The sequence below is a fragment of the Penicillium rubens genome, assembly GCF_028828025.1.
Source record: "Penicillium rubens strain IBT 27055 chromosome Unknown utg000004l_segment0_segment0, whole genome shotgun sequence".
Taxonomy (NCBI): Eukaryota; Fungi; Ascomycota; class Eurotiomycetes; order Eurotiales; family Aspergillaceae; genus Penicillium; species Penicillium rubens.
In genome coordinates this window covers 3974501-3999117 of record NW_026890602.1, presented here as the reverse complement: position 1 = coordinate 3999117, position 24617 = coordinate 3974501, and the positions used below count along the sequence as shown (strand labels likewise).

General features: G+C 50.1%; 12 protein-coding genes across 12 annotated transcripts; 5 read left to right on the top strand and 7 right to left on the bottom strand.

The window, feature by feature from the left end:
• Positions 1-136: 136 nt before the first annotated feature.
• kexA (serine-type carboxypeptidase kexA) lies at positions 137-2127 on the bottom strand (the record flags this gene model as incomplete). The annotated part of the gene is made up of 3 exons (XM_002560525.2): positions 137-1477; positions 1531-1891; positions 1958-2127. 3 exons carry the CDS (start codon positions 2125-2127, stop codon positions 137-139), a joined length of 1872 nt encoding a protein of 623 aa, XP_002560571.2.
• Positions 2128-2799: 672 nt separating this feature from the next.
• On the bottom strand, positions 2800-3665 carry N7525_011483 (SAM-dependent methyltransferase; the record flags this gene model as incomplete). The annotated part of the gene is made up of 5 exons (XM_002560526.1): positions 2800-2853; positions 2901-3019; positions 3073-3183; positions 3236-3253; positions 3353-3665. 5 exons carry the CDS (start codon positions 3663-3665, stop codon positions 2800-2802), a joined length of 615 nt encoding a protein of 204 aa, XP_002560572.1.
• Positions 3666-4371: 706 nt separating this feature from the next.
• Positions 4372-4996, top strand: N7525_011482 (endosulfine family protein; the record flags this gene model as incomplete). Its single annotated transcript, XM_061215504.1, has 4 exons — positions 4372-4407; positions 4455-4538; positions 4605-4895; positions 4943-4996. The coding sequence occupies 4 exons, from the start codon at positions 4372-4374 to the stop codon at positions 4994-4996; spliced, it is 465 nt and encodes a 154-aa protein (XP_061068016.1).
• Positions 4997-6408: 1412 nt separating this feature from the next.
• N7525_011481 (ICE2 family protein) lies at positions 6409-7792 on the top strand (the record flags this gene model as incomplete). The annotated part of the gene is made up of 2 exons (XM_002560528.2): positions 6409-6933; positions 6989-7792. 2 exons carry the CDS (start codon positions 6409-6411, stop codon positions 7790-7792), a joined length of 1329 nt encoding a protein of 442 aa, XP_002560574.1.
• A 1262-nt stretch (positions 7793-9054) lies between these two features.
• Positions 9055-10246, top strand: N7525_011480 (MYG1 family protein; the record flags this gene model as incomplete). The annotated part of the gene is made up of 2 exons (XM_002560529.2): positions 9055-9147; positions 9214-10246. Exons 1-2 carry the CDS (start codon positions 9062-9064, stop codon positions 10244-10246), a joined length of 1119 nt encoding a protein of 372 aa, XP_002560575.2. The 5' UTR covers positions 9055-9061.
• Positions 10247-10833: 587 nt separating this feature from the next.
• Positions 10834-11403, bottom strand: N7525_011479 (Yae1 family protein; the record flags this gene model as incomplete). The annotated part of the gene is made up of 1 exon (XM_002560530.2): positions 10834-11403. The coding sequence occupies one exon, from the start codon at positions 11401-11403 to the stop codon at positions 10834-10836; it is 570 nt and encodes a 189-aa protein (XP_002560576.2).
• A 166-nt stretch (positions 11404-11569) lies between these two features.
• Positions 11570-13580, top strand: N7525_011478 (methionine--tRNA ligase MES1; the record flags this gene model as incomplete). Its single annotated transcript, XM_002560531.2, has 2 exons — positions 11570-11700; positions 11762-13580. The coding sequence occupies 2 exons, from the start codon at positions 11570-11572 to the stop codon at positions 13578-13580; spliced, it is 1950 nt and encodes a 649-aa protein (XP_002560577.2).
• A 506-nt stretch (positions 13581-14086) lies between these two features.
• Positions 14087-15271, bottom strand: sonA (putative nuclear pore complex protein (SonA); the record flags this gene model as incomplete). Its single annotated transcript, XM_002560532.1, has 2 exons — positions 14087-14911; positions 15011-15271. 2 exons carry the CDS (start codon positions 15269-15271, stop codon positions 14087-14089), a joined length of 1086 nt encoding a protein of 361 aa, XP_002560578.1.
• A 1109-nt stretch (positions 15272-16380) lies between these two features.
• On the bottom strand, positions 16381-17255 carry N7525_011476 (uncharacterized protein; the record flags this gene model as incomplete). Its single annotated transcript, XM_002560533.2, has 2 exons — positions 16381-16570; positions 16621-17255. The coding sequence occupies 2 exons, from the start codon at positions 17253-17255 to the stop codon at positions 16381-16383; spliced, it is 825 nt and encodes a 274-aa protein (XP_002560579.2).
• Positions 17256-18344: 1089 nt separating this feature from the next.
• N7525_011475 (uncharacterized protein) lies at positions 18345-19050 on the top strand (the record flags this gene model as incomplete). The annotated part of the gene is made up of 4 exons (XM_002560534.2): positions 18345-18495; positions 18546-18597; positions 18651-18834; positions 18904-19050. The coding sequence occupies 4 exons, from the start codon at positions 18345-18347 to the stop codon at positions 19048-19050; spliced, it is 534 nt and encodes a 177-aa protein (XP_002560580.2).
• A 580-nt stretch (positions 19051-19630) lies between these two features.
• On the bottom strand, positions 19631-20643 carry N7525_011474 (uncharacterized protein; the record flags this gene model as incomplete). Its single annotated transcript, XM_002560535.2, has 2 exons — positions 19631-19987; positions 20149-20643. The coding sequence occupies 2 exons, from the start codon at positions 20641-20643 to the stop codon at positions 19631-19633; spliced, it is 852 nt and encodes a 283-aa protein (XP_002560581.2).
• Positions 20644-20866: 223 nt separating this feature from the next.
• rgsC (putative intermediate filament protein (Mdm1)) lies at positions 20867-24580 on the bottom strand (the record flags this gene model as incomplete). Its single annotated transcript, XM_061215503.1, has 2 exons — positions 20867-21882; positions 21934-24580. The coding sequence occupies 2 exons, from the start codon at positions 24578-24580 to the stop codon at positions 20867-20869; spliced, it is 3663 nt and encodes a 1220-aa protein (XP_061068015.1).
• Between the last annotated feature and the right edge of the window lie 37 nt (positions 24581-24617).

Sequence of the window (24617 nt, the reverse complement as noted above, 5' to 3'; positions counted from 1 at the left end):
ATAAGGGATATCAGAATGAAAATCATATTGGAAAGAGATCAAGACACCAGAACACCATCTACTTTATACAGATGCCAAAAGTCATCTCAAAAACTGCAAAACCCCCTTTCAGAAAACCTTCCAAACACATCACTTGTTATGAAGATTGGCGGTTTCCACCAGTTTCCGGATGCGAGATAATATGGTCGTCGTCATCACTAGCTTCGCCAACAGCGTAATCCTCCCGCTCAATGCTAGGAGAGTGAAGCTGGTCGAGCTCAGCCTCGTCGAAATCACCAGCCTCAACATCACGGCCTGAATGCTTGTTCTGGAATCTGCTGAGAACGGATGTACTGTCGGACATGTCATTATTCGAGACGCCCTTGTAGCCCCGGCGAGTACGACGACTGCGCCAGATGAAAAAGCCCCAAGCGATTACACCGATAATCACAATAATGAGGACAGCCTCGCCAGACTTGGTATACGCGTGCATTTCAGTCTGCTTCAGCCTCTCCTTCTCATTCTGCTCGGCAGCAGTGCTATTGGCCTGTCCGCCGACGGCAGTCTGAGGCAACTTCTCACCGTCGATACGAGAATCAGAAGGCTGGCCGCCAATGCTAGCGATATCGACCTTCATGAAGCGGTCGAGCATGTCGCGACTTTGGCGCGGGTTGTCGAACGGAACCATGTGGCTGGAGTTGTAGAAGAGCACGTAGGTGAGGTTACGGGCGGATTGGTAGATGCCGGCCGGCTCGCCTTCGAAGGACCAGTCGTGGCGCGGGGCCCAGACGCCGGGGGAGGTTTCAAACCCGGTGCCACCCTTCCAATCCATGTTGTGGATCAGAGTCTCTGTTCCAATATGGTTGCAGATGAGGTCTTTGTCGCCGCTGAAGAGCAGGACGTTGATGCCCGATTCGATCAGGCCTGGGAGTAGGTGGACGGAGGGGATGGAGTTCTTTGCGGTGAAGGCCATGTGGACCATACCAGCGCACTCCGTCCAGCCAGATTTCTTTGCTGGGTTGATATTCAGGGCTTTGACAACGTCCGGTCGCTGGAGATACGGCTCAATGTTTTTCAGGTCAGGGGGCCAGTTCATGCCACAGGATTTGGCCTCGTCCTTGAGACGGACATCGTACATGTTGTAACACTGGTGATCTTCGGTGGTGAGATCGAGGAACTGTTGCAAGACCAGCTCGCACGCGCCTACATCCAGTTTGTTCTTTGCGCCGGGGGTCTCCAGCTTCGAGAGACAGACTTCGTTGAGTGCGTTTATGTTGTGGTGGAGGGAGGTGCCCGGTTTCGCGAGGCCTTCCCTCTCGATGAACTTAAAGTACGAAGGGTACTGGTCTGCAGGAGAGATCCAACCGTTACCGATCAGCAAACCCTTGAGAGGCCACTTTGTGCCTCCGTTCTCTGTAATGCCCTTGTTGCGATCTTGAATGGCCTTTGCAATATATGGGATGTGCTGGCCGGCGTACGATTCACCAGCAATATATAGCTGTAACACAGTTAGAGATCTAATCAATGTAGCGGAGGATAAGGCAAACATACGTCATCGTTGGCATACTCGGGGAATAGTTCAAAGAACTTTTCCAAAAAGATAACGAAGTGAGCGGCCATCTCATCCAGTTCATGGAGATAGCTATTGGTGTTTGCGTAGCTGAACCCGGTACCGACCGGGTTATCGACGAAGAGCAGGTTGGCAAACTCATCCCACCGGCCCTCGTTGTACTTCAACGTATGGTCGTCCTGGAGCCGATAAGGCCCAACTTCCATCAATGCACCATCCATGGAGCTACATCCTGGGCCACCATTCAGCCAAATGACAGTGCGCTGCCGGTTCGCGATGTGACGATTCTGGAAATGCCAGAAGAACAGGTTGCCGTTGGTGTCGGGATCGACCTCGATGTGTCTAGAATCGCCGCGTTAGGAAAGAGCCGCAAATTCAAAGAAAAAGCAACTTCCTAGAGAAACTTACCCAGCATGCATCTTCAAGAAAGGGCCTTCCGGAGCCCCGGGTAACGAGCGCACATAATAGTCAGCAGCCGAACTGGCTGACACCAACGGGCTCAACAGCAGTGACAGTGCGGATAATAACATGACGGCACCGCCCTTCGTAGAAGAAGGGAGGAATGATATTGAGAGCATTTCAGCAGTCCAGGGTGGGTATCATCAGAATAGAGGTTTAGGTAAATAGTCGAGTAGATGTCCCGGGAGGGACTCGGAAGGCGCAAATCAACAGATCATCGGATTCGGAGGGGTTGGACGGCAGTGGATGTATAGAAAAGGAGAGAGATAGTTAAACAAAGAAATAGTAAAATCCAATTGGGAGAGAAAGGAGATCCAACTGCTCCGTACCTATAGGTAAGGTGTTTCAGTCGAGTAGAATGACGGAGTTCAAAGGAAGTTGCCGGCTGGCGTGGCCTGTGGAGTAGGGATTGTAATTATACAGGTAATTACAGGTGGATTGAAATAGATGCACTAGTTACTATGTGATCTGGAGGTATTTATTGTATTTATTGTATTATGTGTACAATACATATATCCCTAATGATATATTTGGAATATCCAACTGTCTCCTTAATAGAACACATGAATACATCTATAGATATACTCAAATTGATTATCAACCTTGGAATTCCTGTAATTTGTTATATCCTACATCTGTACATGTATGAATCGAAGGTGGAACTCCCAATTCTACGAAGTACATAGTAAAAACCATTGAAACACGCCCACTTAGCCACTTGCCGACCTTATTATTTAAGTTGGATCTTCAAGTATGTACGTATGTTGTTGTTGTAGCCTTACTTGAATCATTTAGAAGAAATCAATAGACTTGTCCGCATCCTTCTTAATAAGATCCACCATCCCCTAAATAGTTAGCTTCTTGTTTCTCTCTGACAATCCAATACTCTTACATCGGGCATGATAGGCTGCTCATTGGCACCCTTAACATAGCGGAAAGGCATCTCGGTGCGTTCATGCTCATTGATGAGCAATTCTGGGTAGTCGACATATTGAATGTCCTCGAGGGGTGCTGGGCGGAATCAGCGTACAGTACATCTATCATCTAGACCTTTTCACACTCACTCTTCTCGTGAACGACCAACCGAGTAACTCGCACAGCAGTATCCGTAGTCATCTGCTTAGGCCCCAATCGGCGGCCGACATATCCCTTCTTCCTCAATTCCGAGGTGCGATCTACAAAGTCGTCAGTCTCTTGCCGAAGTGCATGAAGAACACCAGTACATACCTCTAGGCGGGTCGTCACCTGCAGACGCAGTTAACAGTCAAAGGGTCAGTCTGAACTCAATCCGTATACATCGCGGGGTAAGAAAAGAAAGAAAAGAAAGAAAAGAAAATTCCATACCGAGAATACCACCGAACAAGAAGACCTCAAAGTTATCACCATCCTCGGGACTCAACTCGGTCTGAGCGGAGGGGTCCAACAAGCAGACCTTATCCTTGCGGTCGGCAAAGATCTCCTCGACACTGCGCTGCTCAACCTCGAGGCCCTTGGTGGCGGCCAGATCTGCGGGCATCTGCAGCTCGGCGGGCACAGAGCTGAGCAGAAATCTTGCCCCGCGGTCGTGAGATTCACGCGCAATGCAGGCATATTCGAGTGTGGACCACGGGCCCAGCTCGGGATCCAGATGTTCAACTACGAAGGTTGGGCGAGTCATGGTGGGTGTTGAGATAGAGACGTCACCGAAGCGGGAAAATTGAAGAATTGAAGAAATGAAGAAGTTCAAGGTTCGGTTCCACTGTGGGCAGGTGACCTTATAGTTGATGCCTTTAACCAATTATACTATTTATATTTAAGACGAGCCTAGGGATGACGATGGGGAAGACCTTGGGATGACTATAGAGGGTTGTTCAATATTAATTTACATGTGTGAGCCACTTTACATGTACAACATCCAACATAGTACTATATGTGCGGTAATTGGATACTATTCAGTACGTAGTATTTAAACCGAATATCTAAAGTAACAGTATATTTGGATTCTAATATATCATATTATTATACCATTATAAAATATAACATAATATCCTATTTGAAATCTCCAAATAATTACCTTAAAAGACATACTATGTTGAACATACAATATAGGTAGAACCCCCAGAACGTCATCTACCGCCAATAGTGGCCATCCCCAATTCCTCTCTGGAATTTATTTAAATACTTTTGGTTAATGGACTTGTTACTATTTGTCGATTATCTTATTTATTTATTCTATCTGTTTCCTCTTCTCTATTATTCCTATTTATTTGTATTTCTCTCATTCTCCCGTCTCACCCGGTCACACACTTCTCCCCGCCTTATCTTTCCCGCTTCAATTCCCCCCCTCCAACTTCAACTTCCAACTCCAACTTTCTTCATCCATCATGAATCCTCATCAGCAGAACAAGGTGGACATCAACGTAAGTCCTCTCACTGTTCTAAACTATCATTACTAACAATTCCCCAGTCCCTGAGCCCAGAGGAGCAGCGCCTGCTGCGCCTCTACGGCAAGATGCCCACCAAGAAAGACGTCCTCCAGAACAAGCTCAAGGTAAGCCCAATATCAACCCAACCCCACTCAACACACTCAACACACCGTTCTAACACTCTCCTACAGGAACGCAAATACTTCGATTCGGGTGACTACGCCCTCAGCAAAGCCGGTAAAGCCTCCGACGTAGGCGTCACCAACATCGGGTCACGCCACCCAGTGCCGGAGAACATCCCGCACCTAACCTCAACTTCACCGGGTGCCAACAACTCTGCCAACAATGGTAGTGTCAGCTCCCAAGGTGGGCAGCAGGTCCCCGGCAGTATCAGCGGACACCCTGGCTCGGTCGGCTTCCAAAGCCGCAGCCCGATCAAGGAGGGGGTAGCTACCTGCACCATGGTACCAGTATCAGTGAGGGTGAGCCAGGCTCCGGTCCAGCTTCTGAATCAGTGCGGGGTGAGCAGGAGTTTAGTGTCAGTCCCCCTCCTGCGAGAGAGGGTGTTCCTATCCGTCGGTAGGCGATGATACAATATCTTGCACTTCACTAGGCTGTGGCTGTTCCGAGGATCGTTGCATGCATATCTTTTGAAGGGGGTCTGTGATTTCACTTTCAAAAGCCTGGCGCTATGGGAATTTCTATGTTTCTTTTTCAATTTCTTTCCAAATGACTGTGAATGGGTGCGCTGCAGGACAGGGCGAGAATGAGAGCAGAGGTTAGTGCTCGGTCATTGATATGGTGTTCTCAACCAGTCAATCACTGCTTCGCTCTTGAGTGTCTTGGCTTTCTATTTTTTCTTTCTCCAATTATCGCCATTTATCAAATTATCAATCTGTGGCATTCATGTTCTTCTTCTTTTCTGTTTTACCTGACCTCTGCTCTCCTTGTTCATATCTAGTTCATATGAGACTCTTTGTGATAATTTGTGTATTTTCCAATTTCAATTCTCACAATGATTGTCTATTTTAGGTCCATGTTCTTGTTTGGCTTCCTGACTTCTCCCGTGTTATACCAATTTGTTAAAGATTATATGACATTATATGTATACATGGGAGAATCCGTTCCACACAGTTTATCGTCCTACTATATCAAAATCGTTATCTCCCTTTTATTCTCTCCTGTGGTGTATACATGCACAATACCCCAGACAGTAGGTGTCACTGCGATACATAGCTCAGAGGAACTTGGCTCTAGATCTAACTAGATCATAGTTATATTATGTTAAGAGCAGATACTATCATCCTAATCTTGCATAACACATAGAAAGTATCTCAACTACTGCTATATAGCTGCGTTCTATTGTATTGTATTAAAGAGCCAAGTATATCGCCGTGGATATCTGCGGCGTTATAAGATCTATGTACTCCGTACAACATATGGTGTAAGTAATAAAAGATAGTTAAACTGTTTAGCCTCGAACGTTCCAATGTTTCCAATGTTTCTAGACCTAATTAGTTAATTTAGTTAATTTAGTCGATTTAGTTTGTTAAATTAGTTAAATTAATATATATATACATATATAGCCTAGGCCTTGAGGTTGGAAGTGCTCCGACCGCCAGTCTAGCTGTGAACACTTAAGACTTCTTTTTTTATTATTTGAATCCTCTCTTTTGTTTATTTTACTATTTCAATATTTTACTACTTTGTCTATTTAATCTTGAATTATTTAATCTACTCTACCTGGTCTACTTGATCTACTTGATCTACCTGGTCTATTGTTATTCCAGTTTCTCCCTACTTACGCTCATCCTGACCCACGTGAAGTCCACCGTCTTGGAAATCGATAAGCTCGAAAAAAAAAAAAAAAAAAAAGGGAAAACAAGTGTGTTTCTTCCCCTCCTTAACTTCTCTCTCCCCCAAGATCTGAACACGAACGGCATCAGATCCTCCCCATTCTCTCGATCCCCTACCCTAACCCCCTACGGCGGTCCGATGTGGCTCTTTCGAGTCTTTTCGTCGGCCTTGTTCCTCGCCATCACCGTCTCGTCCATCCCACTAGCCTTCGATGTGGGCGGCAAGACATGTGGCCTGGCCTTTTCGCTGTCATTAGCTGCCTTTTACTTCCTGGTCTCACTGCTGAAGGTCACCACCCCTGAACGATCGTGGTTCCGTTCCTCCATCATTGCCGTCCTTCGTTTCATACAATGGGCCGTCATCTTGGTCCTTCTGATTTGGTCGCTGAATCGATTCTCGGTTGATCTCGACAGCACAGGGCCGGGATGGGTGGAGCGCACTTTCAGTGGCAAGAGGGCGGAGGATTCCTCTATCCAGGAATGGCTCTTTGGTCGGGAAGGCCTGGTGGAAACTGTGGCCCTCGGCAACTGGGATAGGCTTCTGAGATGGTCTACCCCGGTCTTCCAGCTGGCAGAGGGATTTTGCAGTTTACTGGTGATTCAAGCCGCTGGGCAAATTACCCGCTGGCTCGTCAACCGAGGTGGTCGTAGCGATAGCTGGATGGTATGTTTTTGATGTCCCCACGCCTGTCGCGATAAAAAATTAACCCTTGTCCTAGATCGGCCTCTTGGTTTTGTCCGCTACGATCATCTCCAGCTCTGTTTACTTCCTCTGGCGTGTTCTGCAATTCCCCGAAATATCCAACGTCGATGCCGCCTTGATAGGAGTCTCCGTCACATGCGCCGTCATTCTGTGTGCCTGGGGTATTGGAAGTGGTCGCGGAAACCCAGTCGAAAGCTCTCTCCTCTTCGCCTACATCGTGCTCTGCATCTATCAGATCTTCACGGACTATCAGCCATCGCACCCCGTGGAACAAATACCCTCGCCCTCGCAGGTCGGAGACTTCCCCCCACTGCCTCCAATTATCATGGCGTCGTACACAACCCTGATGCACGCGCTGTCTCTTCTGCCGTCGATTATCCATGCAGCCTTCAACGTCATTACCGCCGTCTTCAGCGCTGTCACACCCTCTGTCCTCATCTCGCTCGCCTACCGCCTGCTCGTACTGTATGCATCGACGCGCATCATCCCAGCGGTTCGCGAGTCTGGCGCCCGTGCGCTTTCCCAAGAGGCTTCCATTGACGATACCGACGCAGCAGGCCAGGTGCTAGGCTTCCTGAGCTACTTCGCCCCGAGCATTCTCATCGCTGTCTACACCAGTCTCCTCATGCAGCACTTCGCATCAACATCACAAGCAATGGGCGGCAGCGGTGAATGGTGGAGCACCCAAGGCAACGGTGGTGGTAACCCATGGCGGTGGATCAATCTTGCTTGCACAATATCCCTATACGCGGTCGAGCTATGGCTGGGAGAAACCAACGATCTCGACAACGGAGTAGCGGGCCATTGGAAAACCGATTGAAGGACGAGTTGCCAGAGTCAGCGACTGCTAAGTCAATATGCCTACGCTTTCCTTTTTGTCATTGCTCCAGCAACAGCGCGGCAGGAATCCGACGGTAAATCGAATCGGCCTTCTTGCCTCCTTCGCTGTGGTATATTACTGCATGAGCCGAGTCGGCTACAAGCCTACCCCGTGACCTATCTCGCAGCATCTTTGACAACGAAGATGTCACCCAGCGGCGGTTCGGGATTTACCGATGACCTTCCCCCTTTGCTGCAGCGACAATAGCGCAAGTCCTTCAGGGTTGTTTCGACCACCTTGACGCCATATATCACTGGTCTCACTTCTGATTGGACTTCGTTTCACGTCACTTCTCCCCTGCTCTTCCTTGCTTCCCCAAGCATACCTTTCTCGATTTCTATATGGGGCATTTGGTTGTCTCCTTTCCCGAGACAACCAGCACTCCGTTCGATATGCCACACCCCCTTTTCACGACTCGACGATACCAGATAAACCTGTTGCTTTTCTTCTTTTTCCTCTCTGTGTCTTCCGTATCCAACCTGAATTACCACTGTTATCCAGTTCGACACTTATACCCTCTGCTGTCCACGCTCAACCTTCCTATTCACAACTTCCTTATTTCTCTTTCGCTCCCCCTCTACCGAATCTTGCTCCATCCACACGCACACACAGTCCAATGGTTTGGCTCAAGCCATTACTTGTACATAGGATACCGGGTTCTTTCGTCACTTGTATTTCTTGCCAGGCGCTGGGTGGGGTTTAATAGATATTCGATTTTCTTTCTAGATTCGATTCGAGTGTTACAGAGCTGCACAGGTGTAGTCTTATAGGAGATATAGGAGACCATTGATTCCTTCGATCTTTCACGGGACATTCGGGCTGGTCGGGTCAACACATCCCCGTTTCTTCTAGCCTGGAGCTTTGTCAAATTTATTCCAATTTTAGCCCATTTGGAGAATAGCAGGTAATGTTGAAACCGTTCATTTTTCAGTTTTTGGCTCTATAGTCCGTGAGAATCTCGACTATTCTCTTCTGGCCATTCCTATCAAATCCAAGCTTACTATTTATTTATAACTGTAGTTCTGTCCAAGAGAATCTCACAGCTCTGATATAGCTCTCGTACATCGAGAGCTCATAGTCACATGCTAGCTTTCAGCCCTACTCTGAAGCCCTGACAACCCGATATGGAAGCGCAGATAAGAAATCCAGCCAGCCAGAGCGCAGCAATTAATACGTGAAGACCTTTAGACGCATTCCCTTCGATTTTGAATGTTCAGATTCAGTAACTACTTCAAAATGGCTGAAAACGTAGCAAAGAAGCTCAAGACCTCGTCCCCCTCGATCGGGACACACAAGTGAGTGCGATGTTACTGCAATTGCTGCTCTCTAGCTCAATCTGCTCATGTACTAACTTAAAACAGCGGCCACTTCCACGCCGACGAGGCCCTGGCCGTCTACCTCCTCCGCCTGCTCCCCACATACGCCTCCTCCCCTCTCATTCGCACGCGCGACCCAGCCGAGTTGGAGAAATGCCACACCGTCGTCGACGTGGGCGGCGTATACGACCCCGCCATCCACCGGTATGACCACCACCAGCGCACCTTTTCAACGACCTTCCCGCAGCGCGCCACCAAGCTCTCCTCCGCCGGCCTGGTGTACATGCACTTCGGTAAGGCAATCATCGCCCAGAAGCTGTCCCTGCCCGTGGAGCACGCCGATGTAGACCTGCTGTACGAGAAGCTGTACACGGACTTCATCGAAGCGATTGACGCCAACGACAACGGGATTTCCGCCTACGACCAGGCCGCACTTACCGCAGCTGGAATAGAGAAGCGCTTCAAGAACGGCGGCATCACGCTCGCCTCCATGGTCGGCGACATGAACAACCCAGACCCCACCAGCCCGCCCGGCGAGCCCCAGGACGAGGACAGCCTCTTCGGACGCGCTAGCACTCTTATTGGCAACGCGTTCGCGCGCAAGATGCACCACGCCTGCACATCCTGGTTGCCCGCCCGCACGACCGTCGGCTCCGCTTACGCCTCGCGCAAGGACGTCCACCCCTCCGGCCGCATTATTGTCCTCCCGCAGGGCGGCGTGCCCTGGAAGGAGCACCTGTACAACTTTGAGGCTGAGGCTTCGGGAACCAAGGAAATTGACCCCACCGTGCAGGCGTACTATGTTCTCTACCCCGAGAACGCTACTGAGGGAGCCAAGTGGCGTGTGCAGTGTGTTTCCGTCTCCGAGAGCAGCTTTGAGTCTCGTAAGCCTCTGCCTGAGGCGTGGCGCGGTGTGCGCGACCAGGACCTTGACGGGGTTATGGCTGCGGAGGCTGAGAAGAATGGCCAGAGCAAGATCCCCGAGGGTGCGGTCTTTGTTCACGCTAGCGGGTTCATCGGTGGCCACAAGACAAGAGAGGGTGCTATGGCTATGGCTGAGCGCAGCCTTGAGCTATAGATTTTTGGTGACTTGATAAGTGAAGACTAAAAGGAAAAAGTTGCATTTTTGATGAAATGGTTCTATATTATGACGTCCAAAGGAAACCTATGACCTATTTTGACATGACCTTTTCTTCCTTTGCAAATCTGGTTCTTCAGACATGTTTTTAAATAATCAAGTTGGTCTTGCATGAAACACAAATAAATGCCTGTCAGTAGAACGGCCCGGGAAACTCTTCGGAGCTTTTCTACTCAGATGCCCAAAAGATATTGTAGACCAGTCTTGGGTATATCTGGCGCGTCAAATTCGGACCGCCAATTGAGCCCGACTGTTGTTTCTCAATGGCAGATGAGCGGGAAGCTTGGTGTTCAGAAGGCGTAGAACCAAGGGAGGATGAGCCACGAATCATTCTGATCGAATGACCTTTCTCTGGCTTTCTGGAATGGCGCTCAAGACATTGGAGCACTTCTCCACGTGCTGACCGAAGCGAATGCTTTGTTCCCAAAGAAGGACTGGCTTTTTGCGCTCGAATCAGAGGGCATCGGTTGAGTCCGGGGACCGAGCGTCTGGTACGCCTACCAATTTGGTGAAGCATGACCAAGCCCTCAGTGACGAATGCTCAATGCACTGATATCCTCAATGCTTCCAGAGCCATCTCCGGAAGTCGACATGTCCTTGGGCTCAACCTGGGCGGCTGGATCCTCACGCTCACCCATTGCGCGCTGGATGAGCTTCGCCTTCGTAGCGGCGCCTTTGAGACGCTCGTCCACGTCATTGACAGCTTCTTCGGTATTACTCATATCCAGCGTGGCCGGATCGACAAGTTCAAGAAGCGTCTGGAGATTCCTGGCCAGTCGACTGCTGTGTGGTGGGAGACTGGGCATGTCTTCGCAGATAGATGGATCAAGAGAAAGAGTATCCGTTGTGCTACCCGTTGTGCTATCCGCCTGCGCTGCGGCACCTTCGGACGATTTCATGTCGAGTCTCTGTGCCCAGACTAATGCCTTCCCATACAATCGGCCCATCTCGACGAACTTCTCGAAGCCTTTCTCAACGGCGAAAACGCTGCCTTCCGTATATCCGGTAGCGGCTCCATCCGCGGTGCCCAGCTCATATCCCTCATTGTAGAATTGCTCCTCCAGGTCAAGGAGACTGTCCAGAAGATTGTGCTCCATGGTGAATATAAGGGAGATAGAAGAGATAATATCAAAAGTTGAAGAGTCTAATCGATAACCTTTTTTTTTTTCTGATATGCGCGGGGCATGTGACGAGATGCCCACTTTCTGATTTTCCCGCCTTTGCCCCTCCTACAAAGACATTCTCTCCTTCAACACTATTAAGATGACAGATCCCATATTGCCCAAAGCCGGCGAGCGCAATATCCTCGTGACGAGCGCTTTGCCCTACGTGAACAATGTTCCCCATCTGGGCAACGTCGTGGGCTCCGTGCTGAGTGCCGATGTCTTTGCTAGGTATGACTCAACCCCACACAGAATATAGCATTGCGCCAGGAAGCTAACAGCTACTCAACAGGTACCACAAGGCCTGTGGCCGACGCACATTGTACATCTGCGGTACAGATGAATACGGAACCGCAACCGAGACTAAGGCGCTGGAGGAGAAGATGTCGCCAGAAGATCTGTGCGCCAAATACAACAAGATCCACCAGGACGTGTACGAATGGTTCAACATTGGCTTTGACCACTTCGGCCGCACACCAACACAGAAGCACACCGACATCTCGCAGTCGATTTTCAAGCGCCTGCACGAGAACGGCTACCTCGGTGAGCGCACCGCCGAACAGCCCTTCTGCGAGCAGCACGGCTCGTTCCTGGCTGATCGCTTCGTTGAGGGCGAATGCCCCCGCTGCCACTACGACGATGCCCGTGGAGACCAATGCGACAAGTGCGGTCACCTCCTAGATCCCTTTGATCTCATCAACCCACGCTGCAAGATCGACGGCGCTGCCCCCGTCCGTCGCGAGACGAAACACATCCACATCCTACTTGACAAGCTCCAACCCGAGATCGAGAAATGGGCCCACCCCGCTATTGAGAAGGGTAACTGGCCTAGGAATTCGCGCATTATCACCGAGTCCTGGTTGAAGGAGGGTCTGAAGGGCCGTGGTATCACCCGAGACTTGAAGTGGGGTGTTCCCGTCCCACTGGAGGGGTACGAGAACAAGGTTCTCTACGTGTGGTTTGAGGCTTGCATCGGCTACCCCTCGATCACGGCTAACTACACAGATGACTGGGAGAAGTGGTGGCGCAACCCGGAGGATGTGCAGTTGTGGCAGTTCTTGGGCAAGGACAACGTGCCCTTCCACAGCGTCATCTTCCCCGGTACACAGATCGGCACGAAGGATAAGTGGACCATGCTCCACCACCTGAGCACGACCGAGTACCTCAACTACGAGGGCGGCAAGTTCAGTAAGTCGCGCGGCGTAGGTGTGTTCGGCACGAACGCCCGTGAAACCGGCGTCCCCGCCGACGTGTGGCGTTACTTCCTGCTGAAGAACCGCCCTGAGACTGGTGACACTCAGTTTGAGTGGGCCCCGTTCGTGGACAGCAACAACGGCGAGCTCCTCGCCAAGCTAGGCAACCTCGTCAACCGTATCATCAAGCTCGTCACCGCCTCCTACGGCTCCGTCATTCCGGAATTCACCGTGCCCGAGACCTTCAACCCATTCCTAGAGGAAGTCACCGAACACCTGCGCCAGTACCATGAAGATCTGGAAGGCGCGCACCTGCGCGCCGGAGTGCAGACAGCCATGCGCATCGCCGAGGCGGGTAACGGGCTGATCCAAGCGAACCGACTCGACAACGCGCTGATTGCGAACGAGCCTGAGCGCGCCGCTGCCGTTGTGGGAACAGTACTTAACCTGATCCACCTGCTCTCCAGCGTGTTCTCTCCGTACATGCCTGCAACCTCGAAGTCGATTCTGGAGCAGTTGAACGCACCCTTCCTGTACCTCCCCAGTGTGGAAGAGCTCCAGTCCGGCTGGAAGCCTACATCACTGAAGGCGGGCCACAAGATCGGCAAGGCAGCTTACCTGTTCTCTCGTATTGATCCCAAGAAGGCGGATGAGTGGCGTGAGATGTTTGGTGGGTCGCAGGCCGACCGGAAGAAGAAGGAGGAGGAAGCTGCCAAGCTGGCTGCAAAGAAGGCTGCTGCCAAGGCCAAGAAGAAGGAGAAGAAGGAGAAGGGCCGTGCTGGCGCTCCTGAAGGTGGTGTTGAGGGGTCTGCTAAGGGTGGTGCGGAGAAGGTCTCCGTTCCCACTGAGGGCAAGAATGATGAGGCTGTTGAAAAGGTCGCTGATGGGGTGGCGCAAGTTACCCTGCCTACCTCGTAGATTATCAGGTCGTCAACAGGGTGATCTAGACAAGAAAAATAAGAAAATACATGCAAGGCGCGTTGTGGGGGCTTTCTTTTTATGATTCTCTATGAGATGTTGTGCATGGGGTGAACGGGGATCATCTTCTGGGCATATTGAACTGGCTTGGGGAATTTTTTTCCTTTTTATAGGTATCATACGCATGGATGCAATGAAGGTGTTTTGTTTTTGATGGCCTGATAGGAGAGTACGTCTTGATATATGTCCCACCTACTTGTCCCTTCTCAGCTCTACAATCTATATCCCACAATTCAACTACATTTCCAAGATTCTTGCAGATTGCAGACCCTTCCAAGAAAATAGCTAGGCTAGCAGAAAAAGAAATCCCATTTGCACTTAATCAAAACACGCCGATATGGTAAAAAGTTTCATTACATGCTCGTTGTAGCGATGGGACTCGAAAGTGATTGGCGAAAGAAACAAATCCCTCCATCCCATGCGAAAAAAGAAAGAAAGCTCCCAAATCAACGCTTGCGCGTGTTCGGTCTGGGCTTTGTCTCATCCGGTCCGATAGGGTGCAGCATGACCTTGTTGACAGTCTGCTGGGTGTTGGCGGAGTAACCCTTGCTCCAGTCGTAGCTGACGGAGTAAGCGAAGATATTTCCATTACGGTTGAAAGCGGTGGTAGTGATGGGACCTCCGACAGCGGGGTAACCCTTGAGACGGTGCTTCGCATCCTTATCCCAGAAGTGGAAAGTACCATCGGCACCTGCAGTGCTGAAGGTGCCATGAATGGGGTGGAAAGAAATAGCGTTAACGGAGTAGATATTGCAGACATCGCGGTTTGCGGGTGGGGTTTCACGGTGGCACTTGAAGGAGAAGTTCGAGGCGGAATCCTTCTCCTCGACGTACTGAATAGCGCAGCGACCCTCCACCGAGCCGACGGCGAAGCCCGAGGCATCTGAGAAGCAGCTGACTACCCGCGTCTGCCACTTGAGGGGTGATTGCATGGTCTTGTAGAACTTTGTTGGCTGGTCGAGGTTGATGATATTGATGTAGCGGTCCGCGGTGCCGATGACGAGCAGCTTGTTCTTAACGTCCATGGTGTAGACACGCTCCTGGCACTCGACGGAAGCGATTGCAGTCGACTGGCGCAGATCCCAGTATTTGACCGTCTTGTCCCACGAGCCGGTGATCAGGAGTGGAGTTCCGCCCACGGAGGGATTGGGGATCATATGGCAGCTTCGAATGGGGGCATCGTGGGCGGCAACTTGGGTTGTGGTGCCTGAACTGAGATCGAGCATGCGGGCTGCCTTGTCGGCACCAGCACCGACGACCTTGGTTCCATCCTGTAAGAGAGGAAAAAAAGATGATGTTAGTTCCTGTGCATGGGACTGGGATTGTGAGGGGAAATATGTGAGGGGCGGTGAGAAGAAATGGGAGCTTACTGGAGACCAGCAGCAGTTCAGAACTGGAGCTTCGTGCTCGAAGAGTGCCTTTCCTTCACTTTGTCCCTGGTCGTTGATCTCGTAGATGCGGACTTTCTTATCCCACGAAGCCACGGCTAGATGTTCGCTGGTAGGCGAGAAGCGGAGATCGGAGATACCGTCCTCTGGAGGAGCGTTGAGGGCGACGTCCTTGGAAATGTCGCCGGTGGTATTTGTCTGGCCCGCCGAGGCCGACGACGCGCCACCGCCGAAAAGTGACATTGGAAAGGGCGCAGAGGTGCGATATGGTAAAGGGTATCGAGGGGGGTCTAAAAAGGATGTGAATTGAAAACAAGGGGAAGCTGGATTTACAGCTGACGAGTCATGCAGAAGAGAAAAAAAAAAGTCGAGTTCAATGGAGAAAGGAAGAGTCAGAGAAGTCGGATGATAATTGTAGCTCGACAGAAAGCGATGCGCGATGCCGGCAGAAAATATATCTCACCGCCTTTATGTCCGTGGATTTCATACTTCAGTCGAGTGTTTCGAGTGTTCTTCTTTATTATGTTCCCACCTTTCTATTTTGAATTGAATTACTTTGGCCTGCTTAGCGGGTCTATTGCCATACCTAGCTGTGCGTGGTGCCATGAGTCCCCACTACCAAGGCAGCCATCGCCGGACTGCAGTTTTCTGACAGAAATAGTTTTGATAGACGATCTTAGTGGATGTAGCTTTACTCAATGGTCATATTTGAGGCACCCAGAGAGAGGTGACAACTGAGACATGCTCAATTTGCGATTATCAGTTCTATAATATTGGCCGTCGACTTGCCTATACCCAGGATCAACAGGCCACTGATTTCCCATTCACATTGTCGGATCTAGATTTCTGGTCCGGCTTTGCTGGCGCCATTCGGTCCTGCTTTCTATAGCATCATGTACTAACATTTTAATAGCCAACTAGTTCTGGTGGTGGTCTGCATTCGGTCTTTTTTTGGGTCTTTTTCAATTGATCTTGCGGGCTGCGGCCATTTTCGAATCCAAAGTTTGTTTGGCCCGTTGAGGGCATCTCTGGAGTAGCTTCGTTTGTGTAGACAGTAGGCATTTTGGGCATCTGAATTGGTTGATTAATATTGCGCCCTCCTTGCAGAAGTTCATCAGAGGCCTAGGTCGGAATGCATAGTGTATGATGATATTCAAGACCGTAGAGCTCCTCGAGAGGAGAGAAGGAGCCAGAAGCTGTTTGGATGATACTTGCCAATGCTTTTTGCTGGCTAAAAACGTGTTGGTTTGCTCTGAAGATTTGGTCAAAGACCCCTCGACTGACAAAGGAAACGCTTATGAAATCTGCAGATACAAGTCTTCTAACCAAGTGATTGATACACCAGAGGGAAATCAGAGGATCCATGTCTCAAGTTCGTCTAAATCCGCTGTGTCGGAAGGGGGAATGGCAAGACCCCAGCGTTGCCAGGTAAGATGCATGGGGCCCTGGTCCGCCCCTGCATGGGGATTTTGTAGGCCGCGAAGCGAGCGGATTCTCTTCAGCCAGCCTGCGTCCGTCACTTTTCTGAAATCGACGAACCACCTATTCATGTAGTTAGCGAGCAGCTCTGTATCAGCATTGAAGGGACATACAGCTTCGAGGAGACAGGATCCCACACAAGATGGTCGGCCCAGATTGAGTAGAGTGTCAAATCCAACTCCGCCAGCCTAGGGTAATTCTTGTCGAACTCATCGCGAACCTTGTCTCGTTCCTCACGGTCAAACTCTCGAAAGAACGTATGTATTGAACACCCACGGACAGGCGCTCCTTGATCATCGGCAAGTCGAATTCCGGGTACGTGCTGGAACACCATGTAGACTATGAAACCACCTGGGACAACATCATCGTCGCCTTGGAGTTCCTCCTTGATCCCGAGGAGGGCGGGTGTCATAGTGAAATGTTTCTGGTGGAAGCACTTTAGGGCGTCGACTTCACGATGTGGACAGAGAGCGGCTTGGCGACGTCGAACTTCACGAGGTTCAAATTCGGTAGATGGATCTGGAACCTGCATATATACTCGCATGTATGCCAATGGACCATAGTCCTGCTGAACGTGGAATGTTGCCTCGGCTGTTGATGGACCAGGATCGAGATCCCAATCCTCTCGCTGGTAGTTGTGCTGGGACTGTTTCTCTCGGATTGACCATGCGCTGATTGTTGGCTTTTCAAAGAGGACTGTTGTGCCCGGACCGAATTTGGCGCGGGGAAACCAGCCAATTGAAGTCATGGCCGATATGGAAGATGAAAACAAGCACGAGGGGGAGAGTTGGAAGAGTATACTCAGAATACGACGAAAATAGAGTGGTGGAGTGGGAGCCGGAACCTACTTTTCGTGATCCTCGCTTCCCATTGAGTACTTAGCAATACATGTGGATGCAATGGCCTGGATCGGCGGTATGGATATGATGAGCTCTCGAACTCAGTGAGTCTGACTCTGAGCGCCCTCGTAAAAGCGGCGGCAGCTAAGATAGGAAAGCCGGGAGATTCAGGTGGATGATGTAATATGTATGTCTTAATATCCTGAGGTATCAAATTTAGTTTATAGAGGACAGATGTATTTAGTCTACGGGTCCTGTGGTAAGAGTGAGATGGTTAATGGTAATTAATAAAGAAAGGTTAATAAGGACATGTGACAGTTGAAAGCATTGAGTTTGATCTGAGCAATTCATTTATGGTCAGTTGTATACATAAGTGGTATGATCAGATCAGGTGATGATCGTATGTTAGTACATACCTCAGTACTACCTAGGTACTAGTGACCTAGGTAGTACTAGTTAATATATGTAATAGCACATACATACCTAGGTACCTATACTAATAGGATATAAATCCCCATATTAATATAAGAGTGATCGGCCCTAAAATAAAGTGGAGCAAATGCGGGGTGCAGCGCTGGGATTGGCTGGGATTGGCTAAGGTTGACGTTGATGTCAGTTATCCGGGGGAGGCCGGTATAGTATGTACGTAGATGGTATAGAGGAGTAGAGTAGTATAGGTAATAGATAGCTGTAGTTAATAGTTAATAGATATTAATGGAATAGGAATAATAAGTAGAACAAGGTGAACAAAGTCAACAAGGTGAAGGTAAAGGTGGTGAAACACAAGGTACCTCCTTGTTATAGACAAACACCATACAAACCAAAGTCACACATCCATGACCAGGGCACCCCCTCTCTCACACAACCTTGGTCACCTGCCCTCCTTCCCCTCTCTTCTCTTCCATCTCCTGATCTTCTCCCTGATTCTTCTCTTCCTCATCTCATCTTGATTCCATCTCATCTTGATTCCATCTCAATCTTGATACAACTCTGCAACCATGTCTGTTCCTTTAACCAAAGTCGATTCTGCCATTGCTGGCTTGTCCATATCTGATGAGAAGCCTGAGACCACCGAGAAGGAGGTCAAGGCCAAGTCCCACAGACGGACCTCCTCAACAGCAGAAGGTGTCTGGAACATCAAGGACCTTGGTAAGTACTCATCAACCTCAATGGAGGGAGCTATACTGACTCTATCTCAGAAGAGCAAAAGATGGACATTACCCTGCCAATTGAAACACAAAAGACTGGATGGTATCTCATCTCACTTCCTCACACATAGATGAGTCCCACTGACCTCTGTTCAGGAAACTCAACACCTCCCCCTCAACAATCGAGGACAAGGATATCCTCAAAATGTTCCTCGTCAATCCACCGGTCAAGAAGATTGACCTACACTTCCCCCTTGGCCTAGAAGTCACCGCTCGGAACCTCAAGGGCGTCACAGTCAAGGACGCATTAGATGCCATCTACAAACAGTTCAAGAAGAAGGTCAGTGATCCTGCAGTATAGACCACAAGAGAGTCCATGAGTCCATGATGACTGACGTGACCCCGCTAGGCGGATGACGAACTTGACAAACCCTACCTCGCTGGCTTCGAGTGGGACAAGGAAGACTGCTGGACTCGGCTGATCGTGCACCAGAAGAAGGAGGGTGCACCACAGCCTAGCAAGAAGTCCAAGAAGAAGTCCAAGGACGAGGCATAGATTGGCATTGTTCCATCAACCCGGGTGTTTCATGATATGAGCATGAGCACAGACAAGTGTCCCCGGATACCCTCTCCAATTTCTTCGGCCCTTTATCCCTTCACTTACCAATCATCATAATGGATGTTCTTACCGGGGACTATTGACTCCCCTCAATCTGCAATACGCTATTTGACTTTTCTTTTTAATGTTCTGCTTTTCCACAGTCCCATTCGGCTGCTCTATGTTCACTGCGTTTCCAATGTAGAAACAAGGATTAGGAGGGCGCGAGGGAGATTTCGTATTTTGATTTTGTGTCTATCTTACTGCTCTTTTATCAGTCGTTTCTGTCTGGCCCGGCTTTATGTATCTACCCTGGGTGGACCGGTATATGCCGTTCACTCCTTTCGACCCCTAGTGGAGATTAAATCAAGTAGTTCCGGCTATGATCTCTATATTTTTCCAATGTAGATGTTGTATGGGAGATGTCAGGTAGAAAACCAAGTTGGGACAATTCAAGGCCAGGTGACTTATTGTACATGGGTATACGGCATACTAGAGATCCATGAGAAGATAAGATATCTATTCCCCTACACAGATGCTAATCCCAAAGCGAACCCCAAGACTTCCGCCCCTTCAAAAAAGCCTCATCCGAGTACTTCGGCTTCATCCCCAGCTTAGTATACGCCGCTTTGATGTTATTCATAACCTCACAGTCCAGACTTGGAGTATCATAACGCAGACCGCTGAACATCTCTCCCAGATGAGTATAAAACACCAAGTCCAGATCCCGGACTCCAAAGAGCTCCAAATCCGCTTGAACCTGTTTAGGGAGGAATTCCTGTCCCCAGACCATCTGTGTGGCAGAATATTCATCTTGATCCCACCTGTCACCGAAGATGAGTGCCTCAAAGACAATATCCATTCGCAGGCCATCGGCTGGTTCTTTTTGGTGGTCCTTGGGAGGGTTTACAACTGTCAGCTAGGGGTTCTTGCAGGAGGCAAATGATGTATAGATGTATGTAAACAAATAGAAAGCTAAACAAATAGGAAACCCATTATGTAGATATCGGTAACTATGTGTATATATCATGTAAATAAGTAGAGCTAGACACTCACCATCGCCTCATAAATGTACAAATGCTGCCCGCCATGCCCGACATTACTCCTTAGCAGCGACAGCGTATACACGGGCGGCTGCTGGACCAGCATACGACGCCAGCTGGCTTCCGGTCTGATGTATGCGTCCCATTTGTGCGGGTTCTTGATCATGTCGAAGGTGGTCAATGTGACATTGGAGGTGGGTTTTTCGTTTGTAGTATCGGTGTCGAGATCATTCTTTTTACTGGTACACTCGAACTGGTCGAAGATGGACGGAAAGGTTTCTGCTAGTAGTGGGTTCTGGGTCTTTGGTTTATCCAATGCATGGTCGAGGGGTCGGAAGAATAGGGCCCATTGGATGCGCGGGGAGGAATTGATGAAGTGGGACCAGCTGTGGCAGATTCGGCTTGCTTTTGTCAGGAGGGTGCGGATGTCAAGATTGAGGAGGATCAGTTCGAAGATTTCAGGGATGGAGAGGGCGTGGGATTGAGCTGGGGTTGGGGTAGGGGCCATTGGGGTTAAGGAAGAGAAGATGAGCTGTTGGAACGCAGGCTGGGAGGGTTTAGGGGCTCTTTGTTGGGCACATTTGAGCCTCATCACATGCACACGTGATGATTTTATCTTGGCGGATTATTTCGGTTTTTGGTTGTGTTAGGTGAAAGCATTTGATATTATGTAGAGATAGATGTTATCGAGAATATACAGTGCTTGTAAAGAGGAAGAATAAACCAACTTCTCATCGAGGACGGCCCGCACTCCCAAAGAGAACCAAGACGATCTCGTCAAGAATCGTAAAAACGAGATGGGTATTGAGATGCTGATTGTTCAGCGTGGCAAAGATGCGGCGGGCAGCAGCCTGCGCATTAGCTCTGCCGACAACATTACCTGCCAGATCCGGGATGAGGGTAGCCAAGACCACAGTGGCCTCAGCACGACTGTTGAGACGCTCAGCAGCCGAACGAGGAGGGGCTTTTCGGAGTATGCCGCCGGGCCAGAGGGTATCTCGAGCGAGAGAAATGTACTTGAGAAGTGAATCATCCTGTACCAGGCCGCGCGCTCCGTCGCGGACCTTGCGCTCTATTGTCCCGCCGAGGAGCTGGTGCAAGACAACAACGACGGCACGGCCGCGCAGCCAGTTGTTGCCGCGGTTCAGCTCGAAGGCTTCGAGGAAGAGATCGCAGATGGGCTTGATGAAGGGCTCGAGCTCGCGGTCTTCGAAGGCATTTAGTTCCGCTTCGGCTTCGGCGGCTGTGACGGCGTCTTCGGTTGCGAGGCTGGACTCTGGTATCGCGCTGCTGGCTTGCTGGGTAGCGGCTGATATGAGATTCTGGCCTGCGGTAGATAGTTGGTCTAGGACGCCGAAGTTGCCGAGGAAGTCATCCATGCCATCTGCGACGGAGTTGTAGATACGGGTGACAAGGTCTTTGGTTTCACCTTCGTTGTCGCGGGCAATTTCCTTGCGGGGCAAAATGGCACGCTGGGATAGGAATGCACGTAGATCGCGGCTGCGACAGACCTCTGGCAGGAGGAGGAGTTTCTGCAGATAGGCTTCGAGAGCGAGTCGTCGCTTGTGAAGGAACTCTTTCTGTAACTTCATGACGACGCGCCGCCGGGGGAATTCCAAGTGCCGCACGGAGGGGTAGCGTTGGCGTAGCTTTTGGTGCAGATCATGGAACTCGCTGTATCGTCGTGCAACGACCCACGATGCAGCAGGCATTTGCTCGCCCGCATTTCTTTGAACCTCCACAACGTCTAAATAACTAGTTAGCTTGCAACAAACGACACATTCGAAACTTCTCTTACACATAGCGAATTCGCGGCCATCATCCTCCTCTTTCCCTACGACAATAGACTTGATGCTAACGGTCGATCGCCCAAACAAGCTGTTATCGCTTTCCTGGAGAATGTACTGTTGCCGCTGCATTTCCTTACGATGCATTTCGCGCTGGATGCTAGCCTTGGACTTGCGCAGGATTCTCAATTCCGCGGTGTTGTTTGTCAGTTCGGCTTTTCGTGTCAATGCTTGGACCACGGCGTCCTGGGCTGCAAGCTTGTCGATATCCACCGAGAGTGCCTCAATCGCTTCCGTTAGACCTAAGTCACCCGGTGCAGCTTCATGCACTTCATCTGCTGAGTCTTTTTCATCCACGCCGTCTGGTTCTTCGTATTCATCTTCGATGAATTTCTGTTGATCCGGAAATAAGTCGTCATCAAACACACCAAGTCGGGACGCATGATCGACCAGACCAAGCGATGCGATGCTTTTCTTAGTTCTTTCATTCCGGTTGTCAACCTGGGGGATTTCGGACGAGCTGCGCGACGAGAGAACAGGACGCTCCGGCCCAAACAGACCGGCAGCATCTCCTTTGAGGTCTTCGATTCTTCCATTTTTCGGCTCATTGGTAATGATATCATTAAGCGCTGCCTCCATCGTCTTGAGGACTTGGCTTTGGCTCTGGCTAGCATCGTTCTCGCCATTCTGGGAATCCTTACCCAAGCTATGGGTGGACGTGGCGAGATTGTCAGTGTCGTAGTCGTCATCAAAAAGATGAGCAGATCGTTCTGAATCGATTGATCGTCGTGGTGAATCGTCATCATCAAATAATTTTCCCATGCCCCGCACATCGCCAGACGAGACAGCGGCCCGTCGAAGGTCTTTGGATGGTCTCAATCCCGGCTGGGAGCTCGTTCGTGACAACAAAGGCGGGAGAGGTCGCCTCTCGGGAGCTTCAAAAGTGACTGCAATGGGGGAGGGTTGACGAACTGGCGCCTGGGCAGCAGATGCTTCATCAGACGCAAGATACTTCCAGTACAGATCAGACTCCTTGAACTTGGGATAGTAGGTATCTTGGAGATGCTCTAAAATAGCAGACTGGGTTGTTAAAACCACCATTCGCGCTTTTCGGTATTGTTCCGGGGTGGCACGCTTTCCTGCACTCAGGAATGTCTTGACTGCCCGGCGAGACTCTTCAGAGACCTTCAGTTCTGGCTTTGAGAGATATGTTTCACTGATCAGAGCTAGGTCATTTCTGTCTGCTGGCTTCCATGCTAATGAAGTAGGCGCTGCCTCATCTCCAAAGTCATCTTCAAGTGGGTTGCGGAACCCATCTACAACAACCCAGAATTGAACAAGAGACATCAGCTTTTGGCGATCCATAAACTCCATGAAATAAGAAAGTCCAGATGCGCTGTGCATCACGTCGACCAGGGACGATTCATGCGTTTTAGATGGGATCTCAGGTCGAGGGTCTAGTGCTGGAGGCACATGGGAATCTTCGCCAGGCTTCGCGAGTTTAGCCACTTTCTGATCAAGAACACGTTTTCCCGTTTCCAGACGCTTCAGATAGACCTGATCCTGACCCTCGACCACACTCTCTTGTTTCAATTGACTGGAAACGAGGGCACGAAACCGACGGGCATCGGAGAGGTTATTACATTTCCTGATTGCCCTCACAAAGCGCTCAAAGGCTCGCTCTGAATCGGTTGCTGACAGTCGTGGAAATGGTTGCCCACGCTTGGACTTAGGTGTAGGTGACGCATGTTGGTCCAAAGCGGCGCGCAGTTTGCGTACAGTCTTCCGATCGTGCAAAGCTGTACGGCCATATGCTTCCATTAACTGGTTCCACGTGTCTGGGTCTGATAATGCAGTGACTATCGGAATAAGCACAGCGCATGAGATGATTTCTCGAATCAGAACAGACACGATTCGACTGTTTAGCACGCTTTCCGGGAATAGCTGGGGTAAGAGTCCAACTGCTAGCTTGCGTAGGTAGTCCTGTTGAACAGCCTTTTGATCGGACGCAGAGGTTGCAACAGCGGGATGTAAACGCCCATCACGGTATTTGTTTGCAATGGCCAGATCAAGCTCTCCGGACTCGGTCACATTCCGATTGAGATTGCGCCCCCGGACAGAACGCTCGGCAATGTCAAATTCTTTGAGGTGTGATGTTACAATAGGAAAGATCCGCGATACGATTAGCGAGACCATGTCCTCCGCAACCAACCTATCCCGGAGGTTTTCAAGGGCGACACGAATCGTTCGATCAACCTCATTGGCAAATATTGGGTTCGGACTGATACTGCGATACCACGAGGAAATAAAGTCTCGGGTAATGAGAGATAGAAGTTCATCGATCCTTTCCGATACGACAAAGGACTGAGGATACAGTGGCCGGGGCCGGTATCGCGTGCTCCGACGGACATTCAGCACTTCCTTTCGCCATTGGTTGGGTTTTATGAAAGCCACTGAAACGTTCTTGGTGTTGGCTTTGTCATTCTGATGTCGGATTGTCAATGTGATAAGCCCTAAAAGACCAACAGAAGATAGGATGGCACCCAGTGTCACCGCATATCCTAGATACCGGAGGATCGGCAGCCAGCGAACCACAAGACCCCAAGCGATGAATACGCCGACGCCCGCCAAAACTAGGTCACGGCGACTAAGGGCCATTCTCCGCACACGTGTGTCCGAGCTCCACGGCTCATAA